The sequence below is a fragment of the Streptopelia decaocto genome, assembly GCF_964273445.1.
Source record: "Streptopelia decaocto genome assembly, chromosome: Z".
Lineage (NCBI taxonomy): Eukaryota > Metazoa > Chordata > Aves > Columbiformes > Columbidae > Streptopelia > Streptopelia decaocto.
The window spans coordinates 74,629,146-74,656,944 of record NC_138657.1 but is presented as its reverse complement, the minus strand read 5'-3'; the positions used below and the strand labels follow the sequence as shown (position 1 = coordinate 74,656,944).

At 38.3% G+C, this 27,799-nt stretch overlaps 1 protein-coding gene across 20 annotated transcripts in view; it reads left to right on the top strand.

The window, feature by feature from the left end:
• The window catches only part of CELF4 (CUGBP Elav-like family member 4), a gene marked incomplete at both ends in the record, with an annotated part of 685,986 nt that overhangs the window by 66,688 nt on the left and 591,499 nt on the right, over positions 1–27,799 (top strand). For all 20 annotated transcript variants that reach the window (XM_082074681.1, XM_082074671.1, XM_082074682.1 and 17 more), the window contains one exon: positions 25,351–25,433. In XM_082074681.1, the coding sequence (XP_081930807.1) occupies positions 25,351–25,433 (83 nt within the window). The remainder of the gene's footprint in view (positions 1–25,350; positions 25,434–27,799) is intronic.

Genomic DNA, 27,799 nt, shown 5'->3' with positions numbered 1-27,799 from the left:
TATTGGGTTCAGACCAAAGTGTCTGCAAAGTGGCTTAAAAGGAAGAGTTCATTATAGAATAAAGCACTTTGGCAGAAGACCAGATCTACATGGACTTAAAATTGCTCTTGATTCCTCCTTCATATTTAAATGTACATAATTACAGAATCTGCCCCTGTTCTGAAACCAAAATTTGTCCTTTGAAAATAAGTCAAAAGAGATTTGGGTGTGAGGTGGACTGCCATTATTTAGGACTTGATGCCCTGCCATCTGGGCAGCCATGGAAATGCACTGGGGCTCAGAGATTATTGTTTCTCTAGAGCTGGAGTGGTCTTGTAGTGACAAAGAGGGTACCCCTGAAAGCAATGATGATACCAGAGGCTTCATGTAACAATTTTATAAACTGTAGAGAGGTTCTAGATTTCCCCTGGAGAAGTTAAGGAGTCATCCTTACCTTGCTCTCCAAATCTCCTGTATGAGACACAACAATCAACTCTTCATGGCCGTCTCAGAGGTTAGAGCTGAATCATGCAACTCCAAGGAGGAATACTTGTTTCTGTTTGTGGTTTTTTTTGTTTTGGGGTGGGGGGGAGAAGGAATTGGGAGACCTGGATTTAGCTTCCACGTTACCAGATCTGGAGAACAGCAAAACTTCCTGATAACTGTTTAGTTCTTATCTGTACATCATAAAGTTGGAGGAGCTGGGCAACCTCCTCTTGCTGTGGATATTTAGTGTATTTGACATCTGATAGCTAGTTTTTCTGACTTTGTTATGTGTAACTTCTGTAGCATGTTTCTTCAGCTGGAGGTGGGGAGAGAAAAGGGACAATCTTTCAAGCTATCAAACTGAGAAAGCTCTAAACTCCCTTCTGTCAGGCCACTTGAAATTAAAATTTTGCCTTCCCAAGTTCTGCTTCCATAATTTTCCTCTAGGCTCTGAACCATGGGAGACTGCTCATATCTGGAAAGCAGCCACTGAGAGGAAGCACAACTCAGGCGGGCAGAAAACTGAAATATTTTTATAAAATAAGCTGCAGAAGCCCCAAGATAACACTAAGATGGAAGCGTGTGTTGGTGGCGTAGGCAAGCTTTTACCCTCCGATGTATTCAGTCATTTAAAAATAAAACAACTTTCCCAGAGCAGATCCCCATGTCGCATTATGGCACTTGTGCATCTGCCACTTTTGGAAGATCTGTGTAAGGAATGGGAGGAGTATGGAAAGAAGCCACACATCAGTATGTCAATTCAACTTATTTTTTCACTTCTTCATGGTCTTGGAAAAGGAGCAGTGCATAAATGATTCTTCGGTTTTGTAGATTGGTTTTGTAAGACCCTTTCCAAGTGATTTGGGCAGGTTGAGGATGTGAGAATAAAGGGAGGGATGAAGGAAAAAAGATATTCGTGTCTGTCAGAAGACAGTTAAATGGTTAGGTATTGATAGGAGAAGGGCAATTGTTTTAAACTAAAAAAGGGAAGATTCAGGCTAGACAAGAGGAAGAAATTTTTTACAATGAGGGTGGTAAAATACTGGATCAGGTTGCCCAGAGAGGTGGTTGATGCCCCATTCCTGGAGACATCCCAGGCCAGGCTGGATGGGGCTCTGAGCAACCTGATCTAGTTGCAGATGTCCCTGCTCATTGCTGAGGGGCTGGACTGGATGAGCTTTGAAGATCCTTTCCAACCCAAACTATTCTACGATTCCATGATTTGATGAACTCTTTAAGCACTCACTCTGGTGTGTTCTCATCTTCCCACATGTACCTGAGAAACAGAACTCGTGGTTAGAGGAGAAGGTGGCCGGTGGACTGGTGTGGACACAACTATAACCATCACATGGCTGAGTACAACCTAGCAGTTGTCACTGAGTGTGGGACTTTTGGCTCCTCCTTCTACCTGTGGTATTTGTGCTCTGAGGCTTCCTTTAGCTTTGCAAAGTTTTTCCAATTTTTTTACTAAAAGGCACCATGTAAGTGGTGTGTTAATGATAATCATGCAGATTCATGCAGGGTCTTTTGTCTAAGGAGATCAAAACACTTAAAGATTCTCTCACTCACGTAGAAAGCTGACATAGGAAGTTAGAAAAGTGTTGACACAGTTTGGATTTCATTTCTGGAAAGGTTTATTTTAAATTAAAGAAATAATCTCCAATGAAAGCTGGTAACTTTTCTTGAAACTGAATACAATCAGGTGTTCTGAGTACAACAAAATATAGGAAAAGATTTGAGAAAGCGTGCTTTAATGTTGGCTTTCTTTTAGTGTTTTAACATATCAGTTGATGTCAGTGTACTATCTGAAATCAGTGGGCCCATGGCACTAGCTACTGAACAAAATTAATTCTAAAATAGTTGTGTAAATGGAAGAGGTGAGGAAAGACTGGTCAGAGACTTTGCTTAAAATGTAAAATGATGTAGGAGTGTTTTTTGTAATAGATTCATGTCAGAAACTGTTCTTGTTGCTGCAGGTTTGTGTTTACTCCCAGCTGTAAGCAATAGTTAAAAATGAAGGTGAGAATTAGCTACATGGATACTTTTTGGGTGGGTTTTTGTTTGTTTGTTTGTTTGTTTTCCTGGAAGAGGAATTGGATCTGAGGGAGGAGGTAGATCATTATTTTCAAGAAACATGCTGGCAGAAATGACTCAGTTCTGCAAAATCCCCTTTATTGCTTGCTTTTCAAAAATCTAAGTTCTTTTAGTAATGGGAACTTATTTTAAGAATTTTTACAGTAGTAAGAAAGGAAAAATGACAGACCTTCAAATCAATCTGGGCTTTTCAGAGTATGAAGCATAATTTTTTAGCATATGGCTACAGGAAGAGGGTCTGGGTGTGTTCTGCAAAATAATTTTTCACAAGCGATTGCCAGCTCTGCAGAAGGACTTCCTGAGTGGAGACTGAAAAGATGCTTCTGATTCCACTCAGTGTGTTCTCTTTAATGGAAATGTCTAACTTGCTGCAGGAAACCTTGAAGTTCCCATGAAAAAATCATGCAGGAGAGAAAGAAAGCCTAAAGACCTGTGTAGTGCTGATGGAAAAGACTGGCACTAAGGTTAGGTGACAGGAGAAGTTCTGCGGTTCTGCCAGGTGGTGCCCTGAAAACAATGAGGAATCCAACTCCCATCATGCACTTGAGCACTGCTGAGTTGGGAGCAGTGTGTTTGATGGTGAACCCAACCAGGCCTTGTAATTTAACAGCCTTCCTCTCAGCATTGCTTTCTGTCTCAAGGAAGTCCAACAATGGGTAGATCTCTGACATTTGTTGTGAATAGTTTATTCTCCTTTTGGAAGGAAGATAGACAAGAATAATTCCTAGCTTCTAACCACTGACAATCTCTGTGCCTTGGAAAGAAAATTGTCTCTCATTCCTTCTGGACAAAATCTCAGTTCCGGATGAGCATGCAGTTGAATCTACTCCTCACAGAGGTGATTGAGAGTCTTTTCTGTTGGAGAATAAGACAGGCAGTAGTTTAATTTAACTGTTCTTTTCCTTATGCAAAGTGACTATGGCTTGCTCTTTTTCTTAGAGATGGAGTCTTGAAAGCAAAGTAATGATGCTGCAAGGACCACTGGGTAATAGTATGCAAACAGCAATAAGGCAATAAAATTGCTGGAGTAGCAATTTGAGGAGTATGACCCTTACATTAAGGAATCTGCCTTTAAAACTTAACCCAAAGAAAATAAATCTAACTGTTAGAGGAGGACTGGAGTAAGATTTAAAAATAAGTTTAAAATAACTAAAATATTTGTCTTCTGTCTTCATTTATGAGCAGTTGTGGGGACTGTATAGGGCTTGCTTAGTAACAAAACAGTTGGTGTGGTCACTGGCATCCAGAAGCAGGAGAAGACAGGTTTCATTTGTGGTGTTCTGGCACATGAGAAGTTAAGAATATCCCTGAGGTCCAGTGATTGACATCATCAAACGCACTTGCTGTTCCTAAGCTCTTGTCTATCTCAGGCCTGTTTGACAGCAGAGCCAAAGGTCAGAGGGAAATTAATCTGCTGTAAATGAAACTAAATGGATTGCAGAGTGCTGTTTGTGACAAGAGTAAGTGGTGGAAGACTTCAGCATGCGAAGGGCTGCAGTTTAGACCTTGCCAGTGGACTGGGTCATTCATCTTTCCCATGTAAAATGAGATGAACCTAATCCTTCCAACAAAATGAGGATAACAAGCAAGAAGCGTGTGTTTGGCAATTTCACCCTGAGGCAGCTGCTATCTAAATAACTATTAATGTGTCTCCCCTACTCCCTATAAGAAGGAAGAAGAAGAATAATGCTCATGTAAAAAAAAAAAAAAAAAAAAAAAAAAATAGCTGAGGGGTACTGTTGATCAGTGCTGGGTGACAGAAAATTTTGGTGCAGTTCCCTGATGGGTGATTTTGGCTGATGCATCCTGTTTCTCTTGTAACATTACAGGACCTGGTGCAGGGATCTCTCAACAATTTGGCCATGATCTGATTTCATATCCTTCTTCACTCAATCCTTCTGGCATTGCACGGGCTCCTTATACGCTTTCTTCATTATTTTATTTGGTCCTCTGAAAAGCAATTGGGACACACAATGTACGAAAAAGCTTTGTGTTCAGCCTATCTGAATGTGGTCCCAAGTATACATACACCTCTTAACCTAAAGAAAGTACTGAGTTTGGTTGGGATTTCTAGGTATTATAAGGTATAACTAATTCCTCTTGCAATGAAACAAATGGGTGTACTTGCAGGGGAGCTAGCTTTCTATTGAGAAACATATATTGATCCCAGCTTCTGTGGCAGCTGAGCCAAAATGTGTGTGTGTATAAATGAATGTATATCTCAGTGTTTAGATACTGGTGTGATGAATGCTCCAGGAGAAGGTAAACTAGCATAAAGGTATGAATAAATGTCTTGCCAGTGCCTATCAATAGGCAGCGACTGCTGCTGACATGCTATGTCTCAGTGGGCAAACTGTAAGGGCTTTAAGTAAAAACAATTATTGAATGTATGATGTCTAAGTCTATTAGTTGTATACTATTATTGACTGACGTTAGATTAAAAAGCGTGTCCTTATTACTCTCTCCTGTCATTAACTTGCCAGGAAAGGTCAGTCAAGAAGTATATTATTACTAAATTGTAGACTCACACATTTGTAGCTGCAGCAGGAATAAAGCCATGGAGGACTAGAGCCAAACTTTGGGCAGGCCCAGAGCCTAGTTTTGTTCTCACTCCCCACACTTTGTAACAAGGCCAACTGCTCCCCATCCAGATCTGCTGTCATTTTGTCTATATTCTGTTCTGGAAGCAAGAGGATTTTTCTTACTGTAGGTTTTCCTCAAATGCCTCAGGGTACCTCTGTGCTATGTAAGGAATCTGTATCTAAGCCTGCACTCAAGTTCCAACCTACTGGCCATCAATACAAGGCATATACAAGCACATGGTATGCTTGATCTAAGGGATAGAGGGAAAAGAGAGGGAGCAAATGCTTTCTACTCAAAGTGTATATTTACCTGTGTCATAGAGGGATTAGTGTGCTTGTTTCTGGCCTCTCTGTTATTTAATGTTTCCTGCAGCCATGCTAGATGATCATCACCAAACAGTGGACAAGATGCTGCCAAATCCTTCCTGAAAGAGTCTGACACTGCTGCTGCAAAGCAAGTGGGATCTGTAAGCAACGTGTCCTAAAGTGAATCTGTCAGTGGACATCAGGAATCAAACCCCAAGCAAGAACTTGGAATGATAGAGAACGGGCAGGGAAGGAATTGGACATCAAACTTTTTGCTGATCCAGACATTATAGAGGCAAACTCATAGTTTCAGTGACAGAAGGTCACTGATTTCATTGATTCCTGAAAATCCTAAATTTAAGTGCATGAACTCCTTTCATAGAGATGTTGTTGAAGTACACAGAATGCCACTGTGCAGTGACTTAAGAGTTTTGGGAGCCTTTGCTTGATATTTCATGTCATTGGCATAAAATCATAAGATTGGGGTTGGGTTGGACTCAACTTATTCCTTTTCCAGAGCTTTGTTGGAATGGTCCTTCAGCTGCTCTAAACTTAACACTAAGATTTCAGCATGAATCCATCTCAGAGGTGAAAATGAGAATTATTCTTTGTCCCAACATTGTGGACTTACAGATGCAGCAGTAGGTTACTGACAAAGACAGAAAAAAGCAACTCTTGCTAAATCAAAGCTGTATTTAGTTTTTGGTCCCTCTGCTTCCTGCTTTAGACAGATTTATCACATTTTTTGATTTAGAATAAAGCTCCTTACAAACTTCAAAACTGGGACTTTCAGGAATAATGTCATTGTTCTGGCTTGACACCCTCTTCCCCCTTCTTCCCCCTTGCCAAATAACCTCCCTGAAATTGTCTGTGTTACTGTATGTTTTTATTCTTTGACCCTTGCATGCCTAAGGGAATTGATTCACAAATGGCTTGTGTTCACAAAATTGGTGGAATGAAACCCACACTTTAGACATGTGACTTGGAAGCTTTTAAAAGGGCATAAGTGAAGGAATAAAACATTGGGTGAAGTTTCCAGAGTGATTTGAGAAAGTGATTCCTAAGTGAGTTAGGAGAATATAAAGAAGATTCTGACATTTATTGTTCATCTCTTAAAGATACGGAATGATGAGCCATTACACATACATTTAAGCATCTTTGTAAGTGTGCTTCAGGATATATGTTATTCTACTTCTGCAAGAATGGTGGGAGGCAGGTAGGGCGTGTGTGACTCCAGAACCAGCTCATCTTTAAAGTAAATCTCAGGAGTACTGTGTGGCAGAAGTAAGAAGAAGGTAGAAAGAGACATAGACATTGCAGTGGGAGGGAAGGAAGGACGGAAGGAAGGACGGAAGGAAGGACGGAAGGAAGGACGGAAGGAAGGAAGGAAGGAAGGAAGGAAGGAAGGAAGGAAGGAAGGAAGGAAGGAAGGAAGGAAGGAAGGAAGGAAGGAAGGAAGGAAGGAAGGAAGGAAGGAAGGAAGGAAGGAAGGAGCTGTTTGCCCTTCAAGAAGGGGTTTAAATATTCAATAACCATTTAGGTATTTGGAAGTATCATCCCTTCCCATAGACAAAAATAAAAGATACCTGGTTGATACGCTGAATGAAGGGTGAACATGCAACCTGAAAGTGAGCTGGAGAGGGACCCAATTCTCTTAATGTGCAAAACCAAAGCAGGGGAGACAAGGTGGGAAGATATTAGTATCTGCCACTAGGTCATTCTGGCTGCTTTACATCCTTCCTACTGACTGTGATTTTTTCCAGCACATCTGTATTTATTTTGGTCTCAAAATCCCCCTTCCTAGCAACTATCCTATCTCTAGTCTGCTGTGTTTCAGAGGTGTCGCACCAGATCCTGAAGCAAAGAGTGAGAACACCAAGCTCTGCATAATGCAGGTGCCCAGGAGAGCAGTAGGCAGGTTGGTTGCTATAACAGCTTGTAGCTGTGGAACATCTTCAATTCCAGAAAAGATCCCAAATCTCTTTATGGACAAAGTTGAGAGAAGGTAAAATGCACTATGAACAAGTTGGGAAAAGCTGAAAGAGGTAAAATACTGTTTTTAATGTGGTATCTAAGATAAACAGCACTGACCTACTAAGTACTCTGTGTGCATAGATGGGAAAGGTAGTGAGACTTTTTCTCCTTTATTTTTAAACATTCTTTCAACATCTGTGAAATGGAGATAGCAACTTCTCCCTTTTTTCTAGCACTGGTTCAGAAGAAGAATCAAAATTGCAAAAGACTCTTGCAACATGGCTAGAAAACCCTGTGGTTTGGGAAGTTTACTACATTGTACTCATCAGCTGTATGTTTCTTTATAGAGGACAGTTATGTTAGATGAAGGCTGAAATGAGAACTGACACTGGACTGTGTCTGTGCAGCCTGGTCTCCTTCTGCTAATCATAGAAATGAGGAGGTCTATCCTTGTGGCCTTAATAGCCATGATTGTGGTGATCTAATTCAGGAAACATGTAAGTGTTGGAGCGGTCAGGCAAAACCCCCCTGTGAATTGTTTGGTGAATCTAAGACATGCTTAAGATCTCTCAAGAGTCCAAAGGTATTTGCTCTATATTCTTATCGGAAAAAAATTTCCCTTGCAGTGTGACACTGCTTTGCATATCAAGACTGATCTTTCCTGGTAAATTTATCAGTTATGTTAAGGAAAAAATAATGGCTAGTATCAAGACTACTGTTATGGTAATCCTGGGACAGCTTTAACTTTGCAGAAGTAGAGCACAAGTTGTTTTTTGTTGTTTTTTGTTTGTTTGTTTGTTTGCTTTCTTTGTTTGGGTTTTTTTGTTTGTTTGTTTTTGTTTTGTTTTGTTTTACTGAAAAAGGAGAAATGGTTATATTCTAAACCTCCACCACCTGCCACCGTAATGTTCAACAGTATTCAAACAAGGCAATGTGTATTAACTTATGACTCCAAAATACGGATTTTTTTTTTTTTTCTGAAGGTTTCTGGGAAAGGATTGGGCAAAAAAAGGCTTATGTATGCCATGCATTTTGATAGCTGGTTGGATAGGCTGACCTCCCAAGCTCCATTTCATAATAACTGGTGTGAATTGATAGTTCTGTGATTCACTTACTACTTCTATGCAGGCAAGAGTGTTGCTCTCAATTTGTAGAGTTGAACAGAAAATATAGTTTACATGACTAACGTGCTTATCTAGATATGCTAACTCTTGCAACAAAAGTTAAAAATATATGGATTTATTTTTAGCAAATATCAAAATAGTAGTTTGCTTATATGATTATTTCTCAAAATAATGGAGAACTTTGCCCAAGTTTCCAATAGAAATAATCTTTCCCTTCTTTGCCCTCCTTAATTTCAATGATAAATTTTTAAATTTATCATTTGACTCTTTCTATAATTTTTTCTAGTTTTTGTTTGTTTGTTTGCTTGCTTGCTTTTTCCCCCCCTACTTATTTCTTGCATTTTAAGCCTAGAAAGAAATGTTTCCTTTCAATGTAAGTTGAAACCTTTTTGGAAAACAGAAGCCAGTCCTATTTTAGAATAGGGTTTCTTGTGATGCAGGGTAAATCACTGCACTGCAGCTGAGAATTTAGGTTGACAGGATGCATCCTGGAACACAGGACTGGGGGGAAATCCTGCATCATCAGGATCTGTTCCCTACTACTGCAGATAACCACATCACATAATCCCTTTCATAAGTTTATCGAGCCTCATCTTTAAACTAATTAGGTCGTTTGCTCTCACTATCCTTGTTGGAAAGCAGTTCCAGAGCATCACTCCTCTGATGGTTAGAAACCTTTTTCTAATTCCCAAATCAAATTTATTCATGGTCAATTTATACTTATTTGTCCTTGTGCAATATTGTCCTTTATTTTAAATGCTGCTTCTTTTCTCCTTGATATTTACTGTGGGGATGTAGCTAGCAATCTTATCTATGCTGAGCTTCTTTTCCATTTTGCTAGACAGACAGAGCAAGCTCTTAGTTCTTTCATAAAACACTAACTTGGTAATATCTCTTTCGCTCAAGGTTTTGTATTCCACCTTGTGGAACACAGATGTGGGGAATGATACCCCCTGTACATGCTGAGGCTTCACAACAGCCTTGTTAATGACAATGGTACTCTTTTCCCTGATCTTGAACATTCTTCTTGGCATGAGCTTTGTTTTAACTGCTGGAGGCAGCATTAGAGCAACACACTGAGATGACGCCACTGTCCTTTCCTTTTTGCACTTGAAGGAAGAAATGTTATGAGATCTTTAATGACTGTTTTGGGATGCTGACATCCCTTGACATGCATTTCAATGTGTCATAAGATGTCCTGTCATGTAATGCTCACTGGATGACCACTGACTTGCTACCTTTCCAGGCATTCTCTGACCTCTCAAAGACCTCCATGGACCTTGAATGCTGAACAAAACCAGAAGAGTAGCTGCAAGTCACTGTGACTTGCTCACTCATTCACAAAGTAATATACAGTGCAAAACCATGTGTGAGGGAAAAGGCTGATGGTATGTAGTCCTTACTGGTGTGGGATGTGAGCTGCGAGGAAAGCCTTTGCAAATAGAGTCCTTTTGGGGAAACAGAGTTTCATGAGTTCTGCAGGAATTGTAGCCAAAGGGGTGGTGGTATGACTGCAGGGCATTTGCTGAAGAACTGTGAAAGTCTTAGACATGGTAATGCAGAGCAGATGAGAGACTTTGTAGATATTTGACTGTATTCCATGGAGGGCAAAGACAAGAGGTAGAGTAACACGGTCATTATCTATAAAGATAAGCCACCAGTCCAGTGTGTCGGGGGACTGTCACTGAGGAATGCTTTTCAGTTGGACAGACCTGAGCATGAATCATCAAATGTCATGCTATCACACTGCCATGTTAAATCATAATATATGGATATCAAAGCAATAAATTGATGTTGCATAAGCTGTAGATGCAAAATTGTGTCCATTTATTGGTTAAATTCAGTAAGACACTTAAAACTGAAGCACCTGTCTACAAAACATGTCCTTATCGTCTCAGAGTATGAAATTCTTACAGGATGCATCCTTGATAGTGCATCACTGAAATCTCTTTGTAGAGAGAAGAGAGGGGAAAAAAAAAAAAAATGAAAAAGTACTGCATGAGTGGAGTCTGAGTGGTGTGAAGAAGGGTTGGATGCATGTCTGGGGTTGAAAGGAACAGAAGGGCCTTCCAGAGGCATCTAGTATTGGGGCTGTTTAATAAGAGCTAGGACAAGAGATTTCTGCTTTTCACTATTTTACCACTTTCCCAAGGTAAAGTATCCTGCCTTCTTAGCTATAGGATGGCATTCTGTGTATCCTGATAAACCTAATCTGTTGTAATTTAATCATATGGTGATCATATCACATGTTTGAATTCAGGCAGTGAATTACTTCACGTATACTGGAGAAAGGAACTGCATGTATTTATTTTTATGAGGATGCTGATTTGCTACGATCCGTACAGGTATAGAACAAAGACAGTCCAGTGACAGAAGCCAGAGAACAGGCAGTGGAGAAATAGTGTGTAATGATATAACTGACAACTCCTATAAAGCATACATATATTAAGGTAGTTTCATTATAGGGGCAATTTAAATTCTAATGTTTTGTGAATTCTCATTTTCGTTAAAACCAGAACCAAACACATACAAACAAAAAACTCAGATAATCTTGTATTTTCACTCTTAAAAATGACTATGCATAGATTTTATAATCTTTGGGGGGTGGGTGTATATGTAATCTTTTTCTTGCAGTTGGGGAAATATTATTTAGTATTCCTATTGGCATTCTCTTATTATCATGCAGAAGGTATCATCACAAGAAATCTGGTTTATCAGCAGAAGTAGAACTATAGAATAAATCCTGTGATAAATTAGTTCCATATCGAGCAATGTTGATTTACTGGAACCAAAATATTTAACAAACGCTTCTACTCAAAGCTTCTGCCAGCTGATGTATTTGGATCTTGAAAGGTTCCCTGTATTTCTGTAAATGAGATGGTAAGATACTTGGAGCCCTGTGGGTCACACTTCTAAAGCTGTAACCTCTTGATTCACCCTTTGGACTCAGTGAAATCAGATTACAGATGATCCTGGAAGCAGGCTTTTATGGTGCATGTTCGCTAGTCAGGAGCGTATTACTTTTCCTGGAAAACTTATTCACAATCATAAAAAAACTGCCATAAAACAGACAAAGCCCCTTAAGTCTGTTTACCAGAAAAACAAGAACTTAAATGTTAAAATGTAAGGAATGGCTGTGAAAAACAAAAGATTCAGTTTCATCAAGTAATTACTATATGCACAGAGATTGCATTTGGCCCAGAAGTCCCTGAGCCACAAGGCTGGAGACTGAGAAGAATACCCAGAGGAGGCATTATGCACATCCTCTCCTGATATTCTTCTTGGGGCATCTGCTTCTGGCCACTGTTGGAGACAGGATATCATATGAGATGGACTTTCTCTGACCTAGTACCGTCATCCTTACATAATGTCCTAATCCACTCCATTTAAAGACAACACTATTTGTTGTTTGTTTTTTTTTAAACTCATTAAACTCTACTCTCCTACTTTCTGACATCAGCAGGGATTCTCCAGTGAGTTTCAGCCTCCCAGAGATTCTCAGCAGCTGGCTCACTATTTTTAGCATTCGTGATGGAAAAAATAATTAAGTGAAATCACATCATTGATATGTGTTTGTTTCCAGGCATCCACTAGCCAGTGACTCATATACTGGTAACAGGAAAAGTTTTGATAGGCCACTGTATTCAGAAGATATCCTAGAAAGTCTCCTTCATCCATCTTTTAGTGTCTTGTGCAAAATGGCTTCCACTAGTCTCTTTTGAGGAGTCTGCTCTACAGTCTGAATGCTTTCCCATTGGGAACTATTTGCTGCTACTGGGTTAGTACAGACATGGCTTTGTGTTCATTCTTGGTTTGAGATTCTCTCATCTCTATTAAATCAGTAGAGAAATAAATATAAACCTAAAAACCTAAAAAAACAAAACAAAACAAAACCTAGTAGAATTACACTTGCTTTTTTACAACTGACTGTCATTTTTCCCCTGAAATTGATCTTTATAAAATAAGAAAAGTATACCACTCAGAAAAACTTAGTGGGTGGCTGGTTGCCCAGCTCTGTGCAACACCTTAAAAATTGTAGACAATTGCCCAGCTGACTGCAGATGGATTGTATTTTAATATAACTTTCCATGTCAGTCAGTGGACATTCTGACTTGTTTTCTTCAAAGAATTGTCTTTCTCTTGTGTTAGACAAAGTGTTAAACTGTTGGATAGAATTGTAAAAGTTAGAAATAGGGAGAGGAGGGGGAATGGAGGCCCACTGAATGCATTTGTTCTTGGATCAGTATTAACTTTTGTTTATGGTTTCAAGTGACTTGAGTAATAAAAGTTCCATGAAAGACTGATTTACTCTAATGGCTGGGAGAGACGTTTAGTTATGTCTACTTTTACCTTCTGTAGGGTCATAAACTTCCATCTTATAATTTGCAATTGTGCTATATTGTGTGAGAATCCGTGGTCATTATTCTGCTCTAAGGTTGCAAGCATCTCTCTCTCCTTATGCCTCACAGTGCAATAAGAGGACAAAAATCTTACAGAACTGTCATATAAACAGTGACATTCAAGATGTTGGAATATTGCTGGGTTAAAAGTCTGTACTTGTGATCGCCCCACCCCATGTTGATTTAACTCTTCTTTCTGCCTTTTTCCTGCCTCCCTCCAATACACACACACTTATAGACACTCCTTAATCATGTTTAAGGGCCTATTCCCCTATTGCCTATAAACTTATAGGATCTGGCAAAGCTCAGGTTGTGTGGTCATGAACTGCACTCATACATGTAAACTTAAATAAAAATGAAATTAAATACACAAAGATGGACACAATTTCAAAGCAATATATTTCACAATGGCAATATGTTACAATTACACAAAATGTACACCTGGTTTAATGAGTCATTTAGCAGTAATTATTTGAAACTTTATGTCCTGCCCTTTCAAGTGGTAAGAGTTTAATTCATGGGTGGCTCATGGATACAGAAATAGAGTGGTTTCAAATTGGGTCCATCTTTTCGAAACACCCTGCATATTCTTGACTGACAGAACAATTAGATGCAAAAGCCACCTTGGAGGCTGTGCAGGGGTAGCAAACACTGATATTCCCAACAGTTAGGAAGCATTGCTGATGCTTAGCCTAAATATTCTGTTGTTGAATTTCGTGTTATTATTTTCTGGAATCTACCCTGAACAACCTTACTTCATACTTTGTGTTTGCACCTTCAAGGCTTGTAGCTGGTTATCATTTATCCTCCTGAGTCATCATTTACCCAAGTTGTACATATGTAGTTCTCTTAATCTTCATTCTTAAAGTCAGTCTTTCCAGACCATTAAGAATTTCTATTACTCATCTCTGAACTCCATCTTTTCTCTTCCCTTCCCCTTTCCCTTCTTTCTCTTCTTTCTCTGTTTTCCTTTATCTTTTTTTTCTCTTTATTGTTTTTTGTTGTTTTTTGTTTGTTTGTTTGTTTGTTTTCCCCTTCCATGTGTTTCTTAATACTTACAGGTGATTATAGCTGGCAGGATAATTGTCAAAGAAAGGAAGTGTCTTTGATCTGGATGTGACATACACATCATTGTATGTGATATTGTCCATTAGCATTTGAAAGTGTCTTTTGACATTACTGCATTTCAGCTTCCTATGTCCTGCTGAACATTCAGACATTTGCCTCTGTGCCTATTCTTTGCCTGTATTTTAAGAGCTGAATCATGCAGGATGCTAGGCATGTCTAATCCTCCCCAGCAGGGATTCAGGTGACTGGACACACTATTAAGGGGCTCAGCACCCTCTAGGATCTGTTGTGATTTATTCTCCATTCCTCTTCATGTGTGAAATCTTCGTTGCTGTGCTGTTTAAATTTAAGATCAGATCTCCTGCTTTCCTAGATAGCTCTTCCATCTTGATGAAACTGACATTTATCACACATATTCCTCCTGCCAGTCCTCAGTGCTTTGGGAGCTACACTGTTCATCCAATCTAATTTCATTTCCCTAAGCAAAAATTTCTGTTAGAAACCTTATCAAATTTTTTACTGAAACAATCTACTTTATAAACATTGTTCACTAATTTTTAAGTTGATCAACAACAACGACAAAAAAAGTGATCAAAATACCTCTCTGGTTGTGATTACTACACACTTCACCTTGTGTTCTCTATTCATCAGGAAATTGTACTTCCTTCACTTCACACTGACAAGAGCTCTTTTAAACCTTGTGCACTGAACCTTTTAAAGTTACACAGATCTTGTTGTAATTAATTGCACTGTTTCTTTTTCACTTCAAAGATTACATCCTTTTACCTTTTGTAAAAATTGGAACTTTTAGACTTAAATTCACACACTGTTTGTTTTTAACTTCTTAACCAGGAACTCATTTCCAAAATAATGGATGATAAAATACACCTGGATGCAAAGGACGCAAGGGATGTGTTTCCAGTTTGGTTTTGAGACAAGCTACTTGGGACATAACATCTTAGTGAATTTATGCAGGAATTTGTCCAGGTTTATGGAATGCAGCCTGGTAGGTGTTCATAACTTTGGGTAGAGTCTTTGGAGGTTTTGGTTCAAGCCTGATCTTCAGTACAAACCATTTGCGTGGCTTTGGACAGATGGTTAGATCTTCTTCCAGTCTGTACATGCCTGGTCATGTTCCTAAATGTACACTTGAGCAAAGCTCTTAAAGAAAGCTTGTGTAATGCAACAATGGGTGAACTTAGAGCTTTTTGACAGAGAAGCAGTGGAAGCCCATATTCTTGGGACCTACCTCTCTTCCTCTGTGCTATAACAGATGGGACCTTTGAGAAGCCTTTACCATCTTTCTTGGCCATGTTCTCAGAGCAACTAATTTCACCTTGCTTTCTCTCTTGTGCACACATAGAGTATGTGTCTTGTTGTTCTCAGCCATAAGCAGATAGAGGTCCATTAATTAAGAAGATTACTTCATCTCTGGCTGCTTGCAGAAGGTGATCCTACTTCATGCTATTCTATGGCCTATAGTTAATGAAGAAATCAGATTGAGAAACAAGGGTAAGGAGAAATAGGAGATAAGAGACAATACTTGTTTGCTCCTAGCATCACTTAGAGGATAGAAGAAACTATTCAAAGTCAAAACATATGGAAAACAGCATCTGGTTATGGGAGCCTGGATGTTAATTGCCCTGACAGCTGAAATTTGTCTCCAGAAATCTTATGAAGCCAGCTGGTATTGTAGAGTTTTCTCTGGCTCATACTGTGACTCTTACAAGTTTCTGGAGACTTCCAGTCTCAGGATGATAATCTTGCAGGAGCAGCTGCTGCTTAAAGATTTTAATTTCTATATCAGCTGGAATCAGAAAATACATTTGTTGTGGATTTGGATTTGATTTTTAATATAAAAGTCCTAAAGTGGCTTCAGATGCACTTACTTGAATCTGAACAAAACCCTCTAGAACTTAGCAAAGAGATTCTAATGTTGTCCTGTTTACAGCTCTTGTATACAAGGTGAGGAGAAAAACTTGATCATAAGTAACAGCAATGTATTGACGTTGATTTTGAGAGGTGTCTTAAAGGTTCCATTCTGAATCAGAGTTCTTCAATTGGAAAAGCATGGACTTGCAAACTTGGTAAGAACAATAACTCCAGAGAGATAATTACAATAGTCTGCTTCTGAATGGGCTAGAAGTTGTCTCACAATAGGTCTTTCCTGAAGTAATTTTAATGCCTTTTGCTTTCAACCTTGAGCTGGAAATGTCAGAAGTCTATGTTGACACATGTGCCCTGTCTCAGAGAAGAAAGAATATGAGGCTCTTTGGAGCATATGGAAGTTTGTATTTAGAACAGTTTACTTGCATGTACCTGGACAAAACTATAAATAACTAAACATTTGATGATGCTATCAACACGACATTCACTGCATGGCCCTGACATTTTTTTAAGGGTAGAAAATATTGACTTTTCTTATGTTTTTAAGTACAAACACATTTCTTGCAAACAGAGTTGATGTTATGTTACAAGAAATTTTTATTCCTCACCCTGGTGAAAGATAATGAGCAGTAAGGAAAAAAAAATAATCAACTCTATGTGGATGCAGAAAGACAAGTCTTGGAAAGTGTTGTATGTGGTAGAACAGTGTAATTTATTTTGAGATGGTTTTTCTTTACGTTTGCTAAGATTCAAGGTGTGAAAGTGTATATTGTTTAACAGTAGCCTAACCTCTGGGTAATAGTTGAGAATTCCTGAAGAAGGGTCCTCAAAAGAAGTGGATCCAAAAGTCAAAATAAAATTAAGAAGAGGAGGAAAAGTTTTTGAAATAGCTAAGTGTTTCAGAAAATCCACTGAGTTATTCATATGTTGCTAACAATAGAAATAACTTGAAAGGCAAAACCCACAACAGCAGGTACAGAGTCTAATTAATGCACATACTCTAAGGAGGTTTAACCCATAACTGTTTCAACAGCATGATTTTTGAATTCCTGACTTTCACCAGTGAATCACAGGCAAAAAACCCACATCTTTTGTATTTCCTTTGTTTATCACTACACTGGAAACATGAAATCTTGACTATTTCATTATGATTTTGTAATTACTATTTTTTTTTTTTTTTTCTGAGGCTGTCATGTAAAATGGTAACATAAATATGATTGAAGTAATGGGTAGGTTGACATGAGCCAATCTGAGAGGTGATCAGGATTTTAACTTAAGCTTGATGATTCGTCACTGAGTAAAAGCTAGAACCTACTTATTCATCCTCGCTTGAGTGATCGCTACAGTTTGGCTGTGACTTTCTCATCAGTGTCCGAGTTCTGAAATACCAGGAACAGTGTTGCTTGGTCCAGAATACTAGTTGATTGTGAGTTTCACTTTAATGTCAGACTTTTTATACTTTAAGATCAAAAGCATGCCCTAATTATTTGATGAATAGCACCTGAGATCATGGATCTCTCCTTACAACATGGAGTCCGCAGTTATTAGGCAACAAATGAGAAGCTGAAGGGAGACTGGTCTATATAAAAATAAGTTTTTTATTGTAATTCAAAGCATCTACTGTTTGCAGTCTCTATTAGGCACACCAGCAATCTTTTTTGGAAGACAACTACCTTAATCAGTAATGTACATTCTTATTTCTCTAATAGGGAGTCCATTCATTGGAGATTTGCTATCTGTATGGAAAACAGACATTCTAGGAAGTAAAATGTTCTGGCTAGCTACACTTGCAGAAACCTGAGCAGTGAATGTTGGATTGATATGGGCTCAGATGATCAAAAGTATCTCAGAAGTTTCACTATGAAATTTAAAGCTAAAACTTAGGCAGTTATGGGGAAACAAGAACTGATATATGCTATGTCAAATCAATTGTTCATTCTGTACTGTACTTTGAGTGTGCCAGTCAGCAAACAACAGTTCAAAGCAACTTGCAAGGAACTTTCAAGACCCCAGGAGAAACTTGTCCTTGTGTGAATCAGAGCCGGAAACTGTTCCCCTCATCCTGAAAAAAAAAAAAAAAAAAAAAAAAAAAGGAGATCAAAAGCTTTCCAGTTCTGCAGTGGGATGCAGGTGAGGTAGCTGTGGAGTTACTTAGAAGAAAAACAGATGGACCCTCAGGCATCTGCCAGTGACAGTGCACTCCATTCTGATGTGCAGAAGTCCTGGGCTCAAGACCCTGCTTGCCTGATATAGATTGAGAGCCTGGACTACTGACTATCCTGGAATGAGATTCTCTTGCTGTAGGCTTTGATCAGAAATTGTGTCATGGGGCTGAGAAACACTTATTGATGAAGTATTTCATTGAAATTTTTGCTCTTTAAAATTTGTATTTTCATTAAAAACCCATTTGTTATAAAAAATCAAGATTAAACCATTGTCTGTGTTTTGTTAAAATGCTTATACACACTGACAGTTACTCAAGTCTCTCTGTTGTCTGCCTGGACAAAGCTAAATGTAATTAAGCACTGCTTAGTCTGAGGAGAGACTCTGATTTGGATTATGTATATTTATGTCTCATTTTGTAATACCATAACTACATTTTAAGTGAGCTAATATTCTGGAAATATGGTTAACTGCATTTCTAGATTTGGACTCTTGTTATTTTTGTTGGTTTTGTTTGTTTGTTTTTAATATTGGTTTATGGGTGTATATGAGTGTGCCTTATGTATGCTTTTACATACAGATCCTTGTCGAGTTATCTATAGTAGGAAAACAACAACGTCATAATAGTTAATGAAAATAACATGAGAGGTAAAAGAAAATTAGCATTCCACACAGCAGGGCTTTTAGGATGTTAATCTGCCTTGCAATGTAATTGACAGGGAAGCTGATATCTGGGAAGATTTTTATTCCTATCTTTTTCTCTAAACAGTTAGCATTCAGTAGTTGTGCAGCAGGGGAGATGATGAAAAAAAAAATAAAAAAAAAGAAAAAAAAAAGTTCTAGCCAAGTGAGTGTTCTTTACCAGCAAAGATGTTAACTTTCATCAGAAGGTAGTTAATCACTGAGAGAGCAACAGATGAAGAAATTGGATAAAACATTTCCAGTTCCAAAAGTCTTTACTGATTGTGTCCCCCTGAAGAAAATTCAGCTCAATCTCTGAAACCCTCAAGTGATTAAACCTTGGGCAGTTCACTGTAGACAGAGCAAATGAGAATTGTTTCAAAACCAGACATGTAGAGCTAGGATAGTTAAAGCGAAAAAAGATTTCTTTCTCACTTTGAAATCCTAGCTGGGAGATGTAATCTGAGATGTTGATTTTAAGGTAAGAGTTTTCTTGAGTGTTACAGTCTTTCTCTGTGTAAGAGATCCCTGAGTCTTGGAGCAAGGAACTGTTTTATTTTCAGGGGAAGAGCTCTCTCAGACACAAACCTAGAGCTTGGAAGATGTGGGATAGATCTCTGGTCCACCACAGATAATTTGTACACCTTGATCTGAATGTTTCAAAGAAGATTAAGGTACAGAGAGACTGAAGCACCTCTAAGCAAGATGTTCAGACCTGTGACCAGTTGAGAGTTCTTATTTCCCAGAGATGTAAGTGTTTTGCTCTCAAAGCATCTCCTCTACAAGTCTATAGCTATTCTGAAGTTGGAGCATGACCACTAGCATTTGGTCTAAGGTATGCAGTATTATTAGTCTTCTCTATTTTCTGTAAACAGTGTGAATGTCTTGGAGAGCTGTGCCTGAATTGCACTTTGCTTTCTTGAACTCCACTCTGTTCTGCTGGAGTAAAGCTCTTGGTTTCTCTGTCTTGGGGTTTTGGGAAGTTAGATACATTGAAGCTCATAGGTGAAAAGGTTCCACACTAGCAGATATTATGAATGGGTTTCTTTGTTCTTTCTTGTGTAACTGTTAACAGAAGGGTATCTTGTTCACCAATTCATGTGGTATCCAGGTGTCTAACATAAAACATGGGAAGGCCAATTTAGGAAACCTCATTGTTAAAGTCAATTATTATTATTTTAACTAAAAACGTGAAGCCAATTGACTCAATGAAAAACAAGCAAACAACTGATAGCATTGTAATATTCTCATCTTTTCTTCAGCAATGATTCTGAATTTAGACTTACAGGTATCAGAAGGGCTGTAGTTTTGGAACTTATCACCTGTCAGCTGAGCTGCCGCAACTGGTTGATGCATACTCTACAGTCACAAATACTTGTGAACCAAAAACTGACTTAGACCACTTGAGACAAGTTTCACTAAACTTAGGGTTATCCTAACTGTTCTAGATTATCACCAATTTAGCTGAGGTCAGTGTCTGAGGCAAGGATTCTTCCAAGAGGCAATAGATTATGGGTCAAATAATGAACCTAATTTTATGTTGGTGTAATTGCATACCTCTGCTGAGTTACAGGCAAGCTCTCCCCTTGACTGGATTTACACTCTTGAGTTCAGAATCTGCTTTACTTAATGGCTTTCATCCAAGAGTCTTAAAGCACCTAACAAAGATTTTAATTTTCCCTCAGAATGCCAAAGAGCAAATATAGGCCCAGAAAGATTAAGGGTCCCTTCCCCATAATCTGTTGAAGTGTATAAGTATTTTTTCATCAGTTTTAGATCGGACCTTTAATGCCTTGTTCGGACAGATAGTAAATACCTGGAAATGATCATGATTATAGTCTAGCTCTTAAACAACATCAACATCTCTGGATCTAGATGTACGGGAAAGCTAAAGGCATGTGTTCTATGAGGTTATGTAATTCTAATAAAATCAGAGGATGTCACCAAAATACATCACACAAGTTGTAGATATTTGATCTAAACAATGGGTAAAGGGGAGATACTGCCATGATACCTGTGGCTGTCTGCCAAAATAAGACAAGAAAGGGGGAAAAAAACCCTTAAACTTATTAATAGACTGCCAGTATGCATCAACTTCATCTCCTACCATGGATAACAAGGATTGATTATGGTACAGGTAATGCATATACTTGAGGTAACTGGGAGGTTAGAGGGGACAGGTGGAATGTGATGATGTGAACATGCAACCCTGAAGCTAAAAGCCTGCACCTGAGGTGGCTGTGCATGGCTCTTACACCCCATATACAAGGTAGGCATCTCCAGAGATTTATTCTTCTCCTGTATGCTAGATCAAATGAATGTCTTGCCATTAACAAATTTTAAGTAGCTAAATTTGAGTTAGGTGACCAGTGTTTTTATCTAGCCAGAACAACTTAACTGATTTAAAGTAACTGAGAGTCAACTGATTCACTGAAGTGATAAGCACTGAGATGTCAAGTGAAAAGTTTGCTTTCCTCTGTCCCAGGATGAACTAAGTACTGGTGGGGTGAAATAATTCTTGGTTTTCAGAATTGTTCTGTTCAGCTCAGAATGTGTCCCCTGACTGTTTTGCCTCCCAGGCTTGTGCAAAATCTTCAGGAGACTTCCTGGTGTGTTGAAGTTGCCATAGGTGCAATCATTATCCATCTGTATTCCATGCAATTATTATTTACGTTATTGAATTCCCTGGAGGTAAAATTAAAATAGAGCTTTTATTTTTTTTTATATTATTTTTTTTTTTCCCCTTCTCAAGCTCTTGTTTTTGTTTCCCACTTCTCTTTAACAACCTTGTTTCCCAGGAGACCACTTGATACATCCTCATGTTTCCAAGAGACTGCAGTTCAATAGGTTGAGAGTTAATTGCCATCTGGGAGTTTCCAGATGTTTATGCACTAGCCCAAAGACCTGTCCACTGGTAGCAAACGAACAGCTGGAAAGATACAATCCAAACAAAGGATCTTTTAGCTGATTGACACATTTGAAAATCTTGGCATGTTTGAGAGAAATGGAATTTAAATTAGGAGCAGTTAGGAGCAAGTCCTTCATTATCAATAATTAGTCAATTAGATTTTTTTGTTTAAATTCAGATATAATTCTCAAGCACTGTACTCAGTCAGTCACAGTCACCCATACAAATAGATGACAGAAATAATGCATAGCCTTCACTCTATCTTTCCTTAAGTGAGACGTGTTCAGAAATATTCATCGTACTGATGAACATAGGCTGTTCCAGGAGGCTGGATGGTGCAAATAATTAGTAATGGAATATGAAGCTTTTCACCCAGAAGTCAGATTCACATCCAGCCCAAAGAGCTATTGGCAACTGAGTTGAGCTTAAGTTGAACTACTTAAGCATTTAGTATCAAAATGGGTTTTTCTTTTTTGTGTGTTTGTTTTTTTTTCCCTTGTTCCAGTGAAATAAGTAGTTCTGTACACAATCAAAAGTTTTAATGGGGAAAATCGGTTGTTCTGAAATTGTTTTCCATCCGAGTAATCAAAATTTTTAAAAATAACTTTTTTCATCGGTTTGCCTTTTCTCTGTGAAACCTAGTATAGCTGTTTCATATGACATTATTTCAAGACTCAGCTGTTTAGGGTGTTGTATCCTGTAGCACTAACCAAAGTGTTCAGTGTTCTGTTCTTTAAACAGCGTTCATCAGAAACTAAGAAAATGAAGAATCCTTTGGAGGGGTCATATGGACACTGAAAGAGGTAGCCTAGGAGAAGTAACACCTGAAAGAGGTGCTACAGTTGTAGTTCCATTAAGCATCACAATACAAAGGACGGATTAAGTATTTTGGTGTTTCTAAGTAGGGATGGGACAATAAATCTTTCTACCTTTCATTCTAATGCACAAGGAACTGAAATATAGAAATAATTGCAGGATGGAATAATATGTATGTGTTGTTTTATCACAAGCCACATATTAATGTTTTCAGAGAAATACTGCTCTAGTTGATGGCTGATGCTGAGTCTGTGCCTTATAGAGAAATCCAGTGATAAGTAAAAGGGAGACAAAAAACCCCCATGTACTGGACTTTTCAAGTTCAGGTTTGGGGCCTACTATGAACGACTAACTCTGGTTTATTCCAGTTGGCTGTTGCTAGGATGGAACTTCTTACTGTCTCTAAGCAACCAGGATTTACTTGAAGTAAATAAGGTATTATTTTGCCTAAATAAATTACTTTTTTTGCCCAACAGGAATGGTCTAGAAAGTAATTCATGTGCATGGTGTATTTTTGAGGAGAAACGGAAAAATAAATACCTCAACAAAACACTCTTTTGTCCCTGAATAACATGTTTTTTCTTTATCTGACCATATGAGAGACTAGATTTCTTCTTTTCCATTCCAAAACCTTTCTGTTCTTAACACCTTGTTTGGGAAACCATTGAGTTTCTATACATTCTACTAAATACTGTTTCTGGGAGATTGTTGCTTCTACCACTTTCACAAATGTGTTTGGAGAGGACTTAATGGAGGTTTCTTCCTGATGAGAACTTGCCTCCACATACATTTTGTGTGGATCTTGGAAGGAAACTTTGTTCCTTCAGAGAGAAGTAGACTTCTGTCTATTTAGTCTGAATTACAGTCATGATACGGTAGGAATTGCAGGACATTGTTACCCTGAACTGTCGTCATGGTCATCACAATGAGGAGGAAAATATAGCTATCATTATGGGAGCTTTACACTGCATAGTTTATCTCCAGAACAGTGCACTATGATGTGCCTAATTAGAGTGTATCAGCTGCTCCAAGTCTGCTACTAAAAGGAGACTTTCTTATTGTGTCTAGTCAACAGAGAGCTCTCAGCCTGTGATTTAGCACTGAAATTAAATTTAAGCATAGTTTCCCATTTGATTAGCAAGCTATGGGTGACTTTTAAGGGTCCTTTTCAATCCATTACTTCCACTAGCTGTAAACTCTTTGCCACAGTTTCTTCCTCTTCTCTAGTAGGTGCAGACTAACTGAAAACTCTTTCATTCAAAGTTAGAGGGGAATGAATCCAAATAATTCCAATTAAAATATGAAAACTTATGTTCTTGTTCAGTCTCCTTTCTTGATTGTCAACTTCTGATTCTGATTCTCAGTTATAGAGACATAACAAACATGATTAGCTTGAATAAACCTTCAGAAAGCAATATAGGGTAAGAAATAGAGAAAAAAATATTTTATTTTCCATGTCAAATTGAAATATTCATCTAGCTTGTAGCTTCATCATGAGAGGAGTGGGGTGACTTTCACAAGACAATCTCTAAGAAAATATATAAATTTATGTTTATAGGAAAAAAAAAAATCTCCCTAGTCTCTTGTGTGCATTAATCTATTTAAAACATTGTAAAGAAGAAAAGAACAAGTGCATGTTTCTTCAGTAATATTGTCTAAAGAGCCAGTTTGGACAAAACAGTGAACATTTTGTAGACAAAAACATCACAGTGGTGATTAGAGCTGAAAAAAGTGTTCACAGTCTGCTATTTACTCACCTGTTGCATACTTTTTTACATGTATGGGAAGAAGGTGGGTGGGTCAAGATGAGATTATGGGACAAGTTTGCTTCCTTGGCAGTCTCTCTGTACTTGTGCTGCTCTTGGAAGATGCCCACAGTTTAATAGACATGCTGCCTGAACCTTGAAAGATGAGATACCTCAATTTCAAGGAGCTGATGAGGTTGCAGACATTCTGTAGTAACTTCAGAGAAAATGTCCTTTGCATAACAAGCACTTCTTTTGCTGCAGGAACTGGCAGGTTTTCAGTATACTGCAGTAAGGAGGAATAACCTGATCACATCACACACACACACACATAAATGGTGTAAGAGTTTGTAACATCGGCAAATTTTACCAAAAAGTGAGTATGAAAGAGGAGAGAGAAAGCAGAGCAGGGTTTTTGCTCTCCTCTGCCATGACAGGGCTTTAGCCTTTGTAGTTGATGAGACAACTTTTTGGAAGAATCAAAGACATGATTCATTGAAGCATCTCTGAAGTTCTAATGATCTGCAAAACAACATGGATGTTTTGGATTGAATGTTTGGTATTTGCTGTGATTATCTTCGTGTGTATGGCTGGAAGCCAAAGTGCTCTTGCAGCAGCAAATGCAGGGTGGTGGCTTTCTGATGTGTTGCAATCAGGGAGACTACTTGTGGATGCAAGTCAGGCTAAACAATAGCCGTAGTCCTCTGCAGTGGGAAGTCCCAAGTCCTTGGATGCCCTTTACTTGAAGTACTTGGTACGAAAGAAGGTCACAAGACCTTCAATATGGTGGTAAGGGCCTTGTTCCCAGTGCTGCTGCTGTAGCAGGAGTGAGATCTCATGCTTTCCTTGACACCATGTAGGTTCTTTGAGATCCTTAATCTTGTACAGTCCTCTGTATCTGATATTTAAGCATGTGTTCAAATGAAAATAAGGAGTCATAGACACGCTGTTGCTCACATTTCATCAAGGCTCGGAGGAAGTGGTGATAGCTTCATTTCTTGACTCTTTACTACTGACCTACTAAGGAGAGGTTTTCATGACTGATGACTGATTTACTAGGCATGGGGTGATGGTGGGCTGTCTCAATTTAAAACTCTGAAGGACTGCTTTTACTGAGGTTTTGCCTTTTGTTTACAGGCTGTGCCTTCCTAACGTACTGCGAAAGGGAGTCTGCTCTAAAGGCCCAGAGTGCGCTGCATGAGCAGAAGACTCTGCCGGGGGTGAGTCCAGATTGATTTTTTTTTTTTTTCTTTTTATTTTTTTTAAATAAATTAATTACATGTGGTGTTCTTATCTTGGGTGTAGAAGCATAATGTATCCAGGTGATTGGATGATTCACTATTTGCATTGTATTAATAAAATCAAGATACCACCAACCCACCCAAATGTGTTCTAGGCAAAAATAAATAAATAAATAAATAAATAAAACAACCTAAAATCCTTTTTACTCTTACCAGAAGTCAGGAAAACAATGATTAACTGATTATGGGCTGGCTTCTACCAGCCTTACTCAGCTGAGGAAAGGTTCTGATCACTACAATGAAATATTAGAAATGTTCAGTATATGCTACCTCTACTATTCTTCCTCTTTGAAGCAGGGTGTGGCAGCAAGAAATCAAGAAACAGATCGCATTATTGAGTTATCACAGAATGAAAACATATTACTGATGACAAAGTGGTTTGACTCAGTTACTTTAGTATTCAAGCAGCTGTAGCAGATTGGAAAGGCGGTGAGACAAGGAGAAAAGAGAGAGAGACGAACACAAGATAATGAGGAAAATTATTCACATGCGCAAGATCTAAGGTTCAGACAGCACAAGCAGAACTAAAAATAGAATCAGGATTATGTGGGGAAGACCTGCCCTGCTGGGACGTGTTTCCAGTTTAGCAATAACCAGGAGGAGGGATTGAGATACTATTTAGATTCAGCGAGGGTATGTGGATTGGAAACAGCAGAGTGCAGTACTCCTGTGGCCAGAATAGGGTTGGTTTTACAATGACACAGAAGTCAGTGATCAAGTAATTAAGAGTGAGATGTCTCCAAGTTGCATATAAACTAAGATGAAATTGATCCAAGTTCTGTCTTTATTAGTTGGTGTAGAATGACTGAGTCCTGTGTACCCACAACCTACGTTTCCAAAAAGCTTGAAACACTTCAGTTGCTTTGTGTTCATGAAGAAAGTTTTGATTCTACTCCGCTTGTTTCCATCATCCTGGGTCTATTTACCTATCTCTATGACACCTTGCCAGTATGGAGATGCCCACGCACTTGCTCATCTACATCCATCTTTGCTTTAAAGGCCATACCTTATGTAAATATATACACATACTTCATTCTCTAAAAATATGTATCTGGTAGCTGACAACTCCCTCTGATGTATCTTTTTTTTTTTTTAATTTTTTTTTTTTTTTATTTTCTAGAAACTTGTTAGCTACAGATGTTTTCCTTTTACTTCTTTCTCCTCTAAATGGTAAAACTGAATGTACAGAAAATGAAATATTTTGAACAGGGATGTTTTACCTGAAATTTTCTGAAATATGTTTGAAATTAAATATGTATTTATCAAAAATAGATATATGCTTGTGTTTAATAGATTGTTGTGTATTTAAAAGATACTAACTGGAATTCCAATTGTTTTACTGAGACTGTTTGTTCTTCTTATTAGGATCCAGACCACTCACTCATATATGGAACTCATATCTTTCCTATGAGTTTAAAATCTTACCCTGAAGTTTTATAATGATAATATCTTCTAGAAGACAGTGGGTCAGTGAGACTAAGGGCTCAGAGCTGGGGAGAGAGAGCAGCTGAAGAGTTAGTTTAGTTTAGTTTTGTTTCGTTATTTTTTTAATCTTAAATTGCTTCTTCATATGAGTGTAGTTGTGAATCTCGATCCATATTTTAGGGATTTTGATCACAAAACTCTTAACTCAAAACTGTTGTCTTGGACAGTGGCAAAATTCAACCAGCGTTACAATCCAGACTTCCTTCAGAGGTTATACTGACTGATTCTAGACTACAAGCAAAATATTTCTTCCTTGGTTTATGTAATTTCTATCACATATAGGCTATACTGACCACACTGACTTCAGAAGGCTTTTTTGTTTTGTTTTACACTTCGAGGTGATCCGTCAGGAGCTGATTGAATTGGGAACAGTGAATCCTCTGTCTAAAATAACAAACAGGTTTCTGAGAGTTCTGAACAGTGACTTCTTCCATCCCTTTTGATTCCAGTTCTGTTTATCTCAGGATAAAGTTTTACTTTCCTCCAGAAAACCCTTTGCATATAGCTTTCTGCCAAGTTTCTGAACTCATCTTCTGAATGATGTCACTGCAGTTTATTTAGGGAAACCAGCTTTGTCTCTTGATAAACTATCATGCCTGGATACTATTTTATGGTTCCGATGTGAGTAACAGAGAATTATTTATGACTTACCTGACTGTTCTTGATAACATGCACCAACAATATCAAGCATAGTTCATCACCATAAAATAAAAAGCACTTGTAAGGTCAGGGGTCTAAGTCCTTATTCACATGAGTTCACAAATGACATATACATAACACCTTCTCTTGAACATCTACTG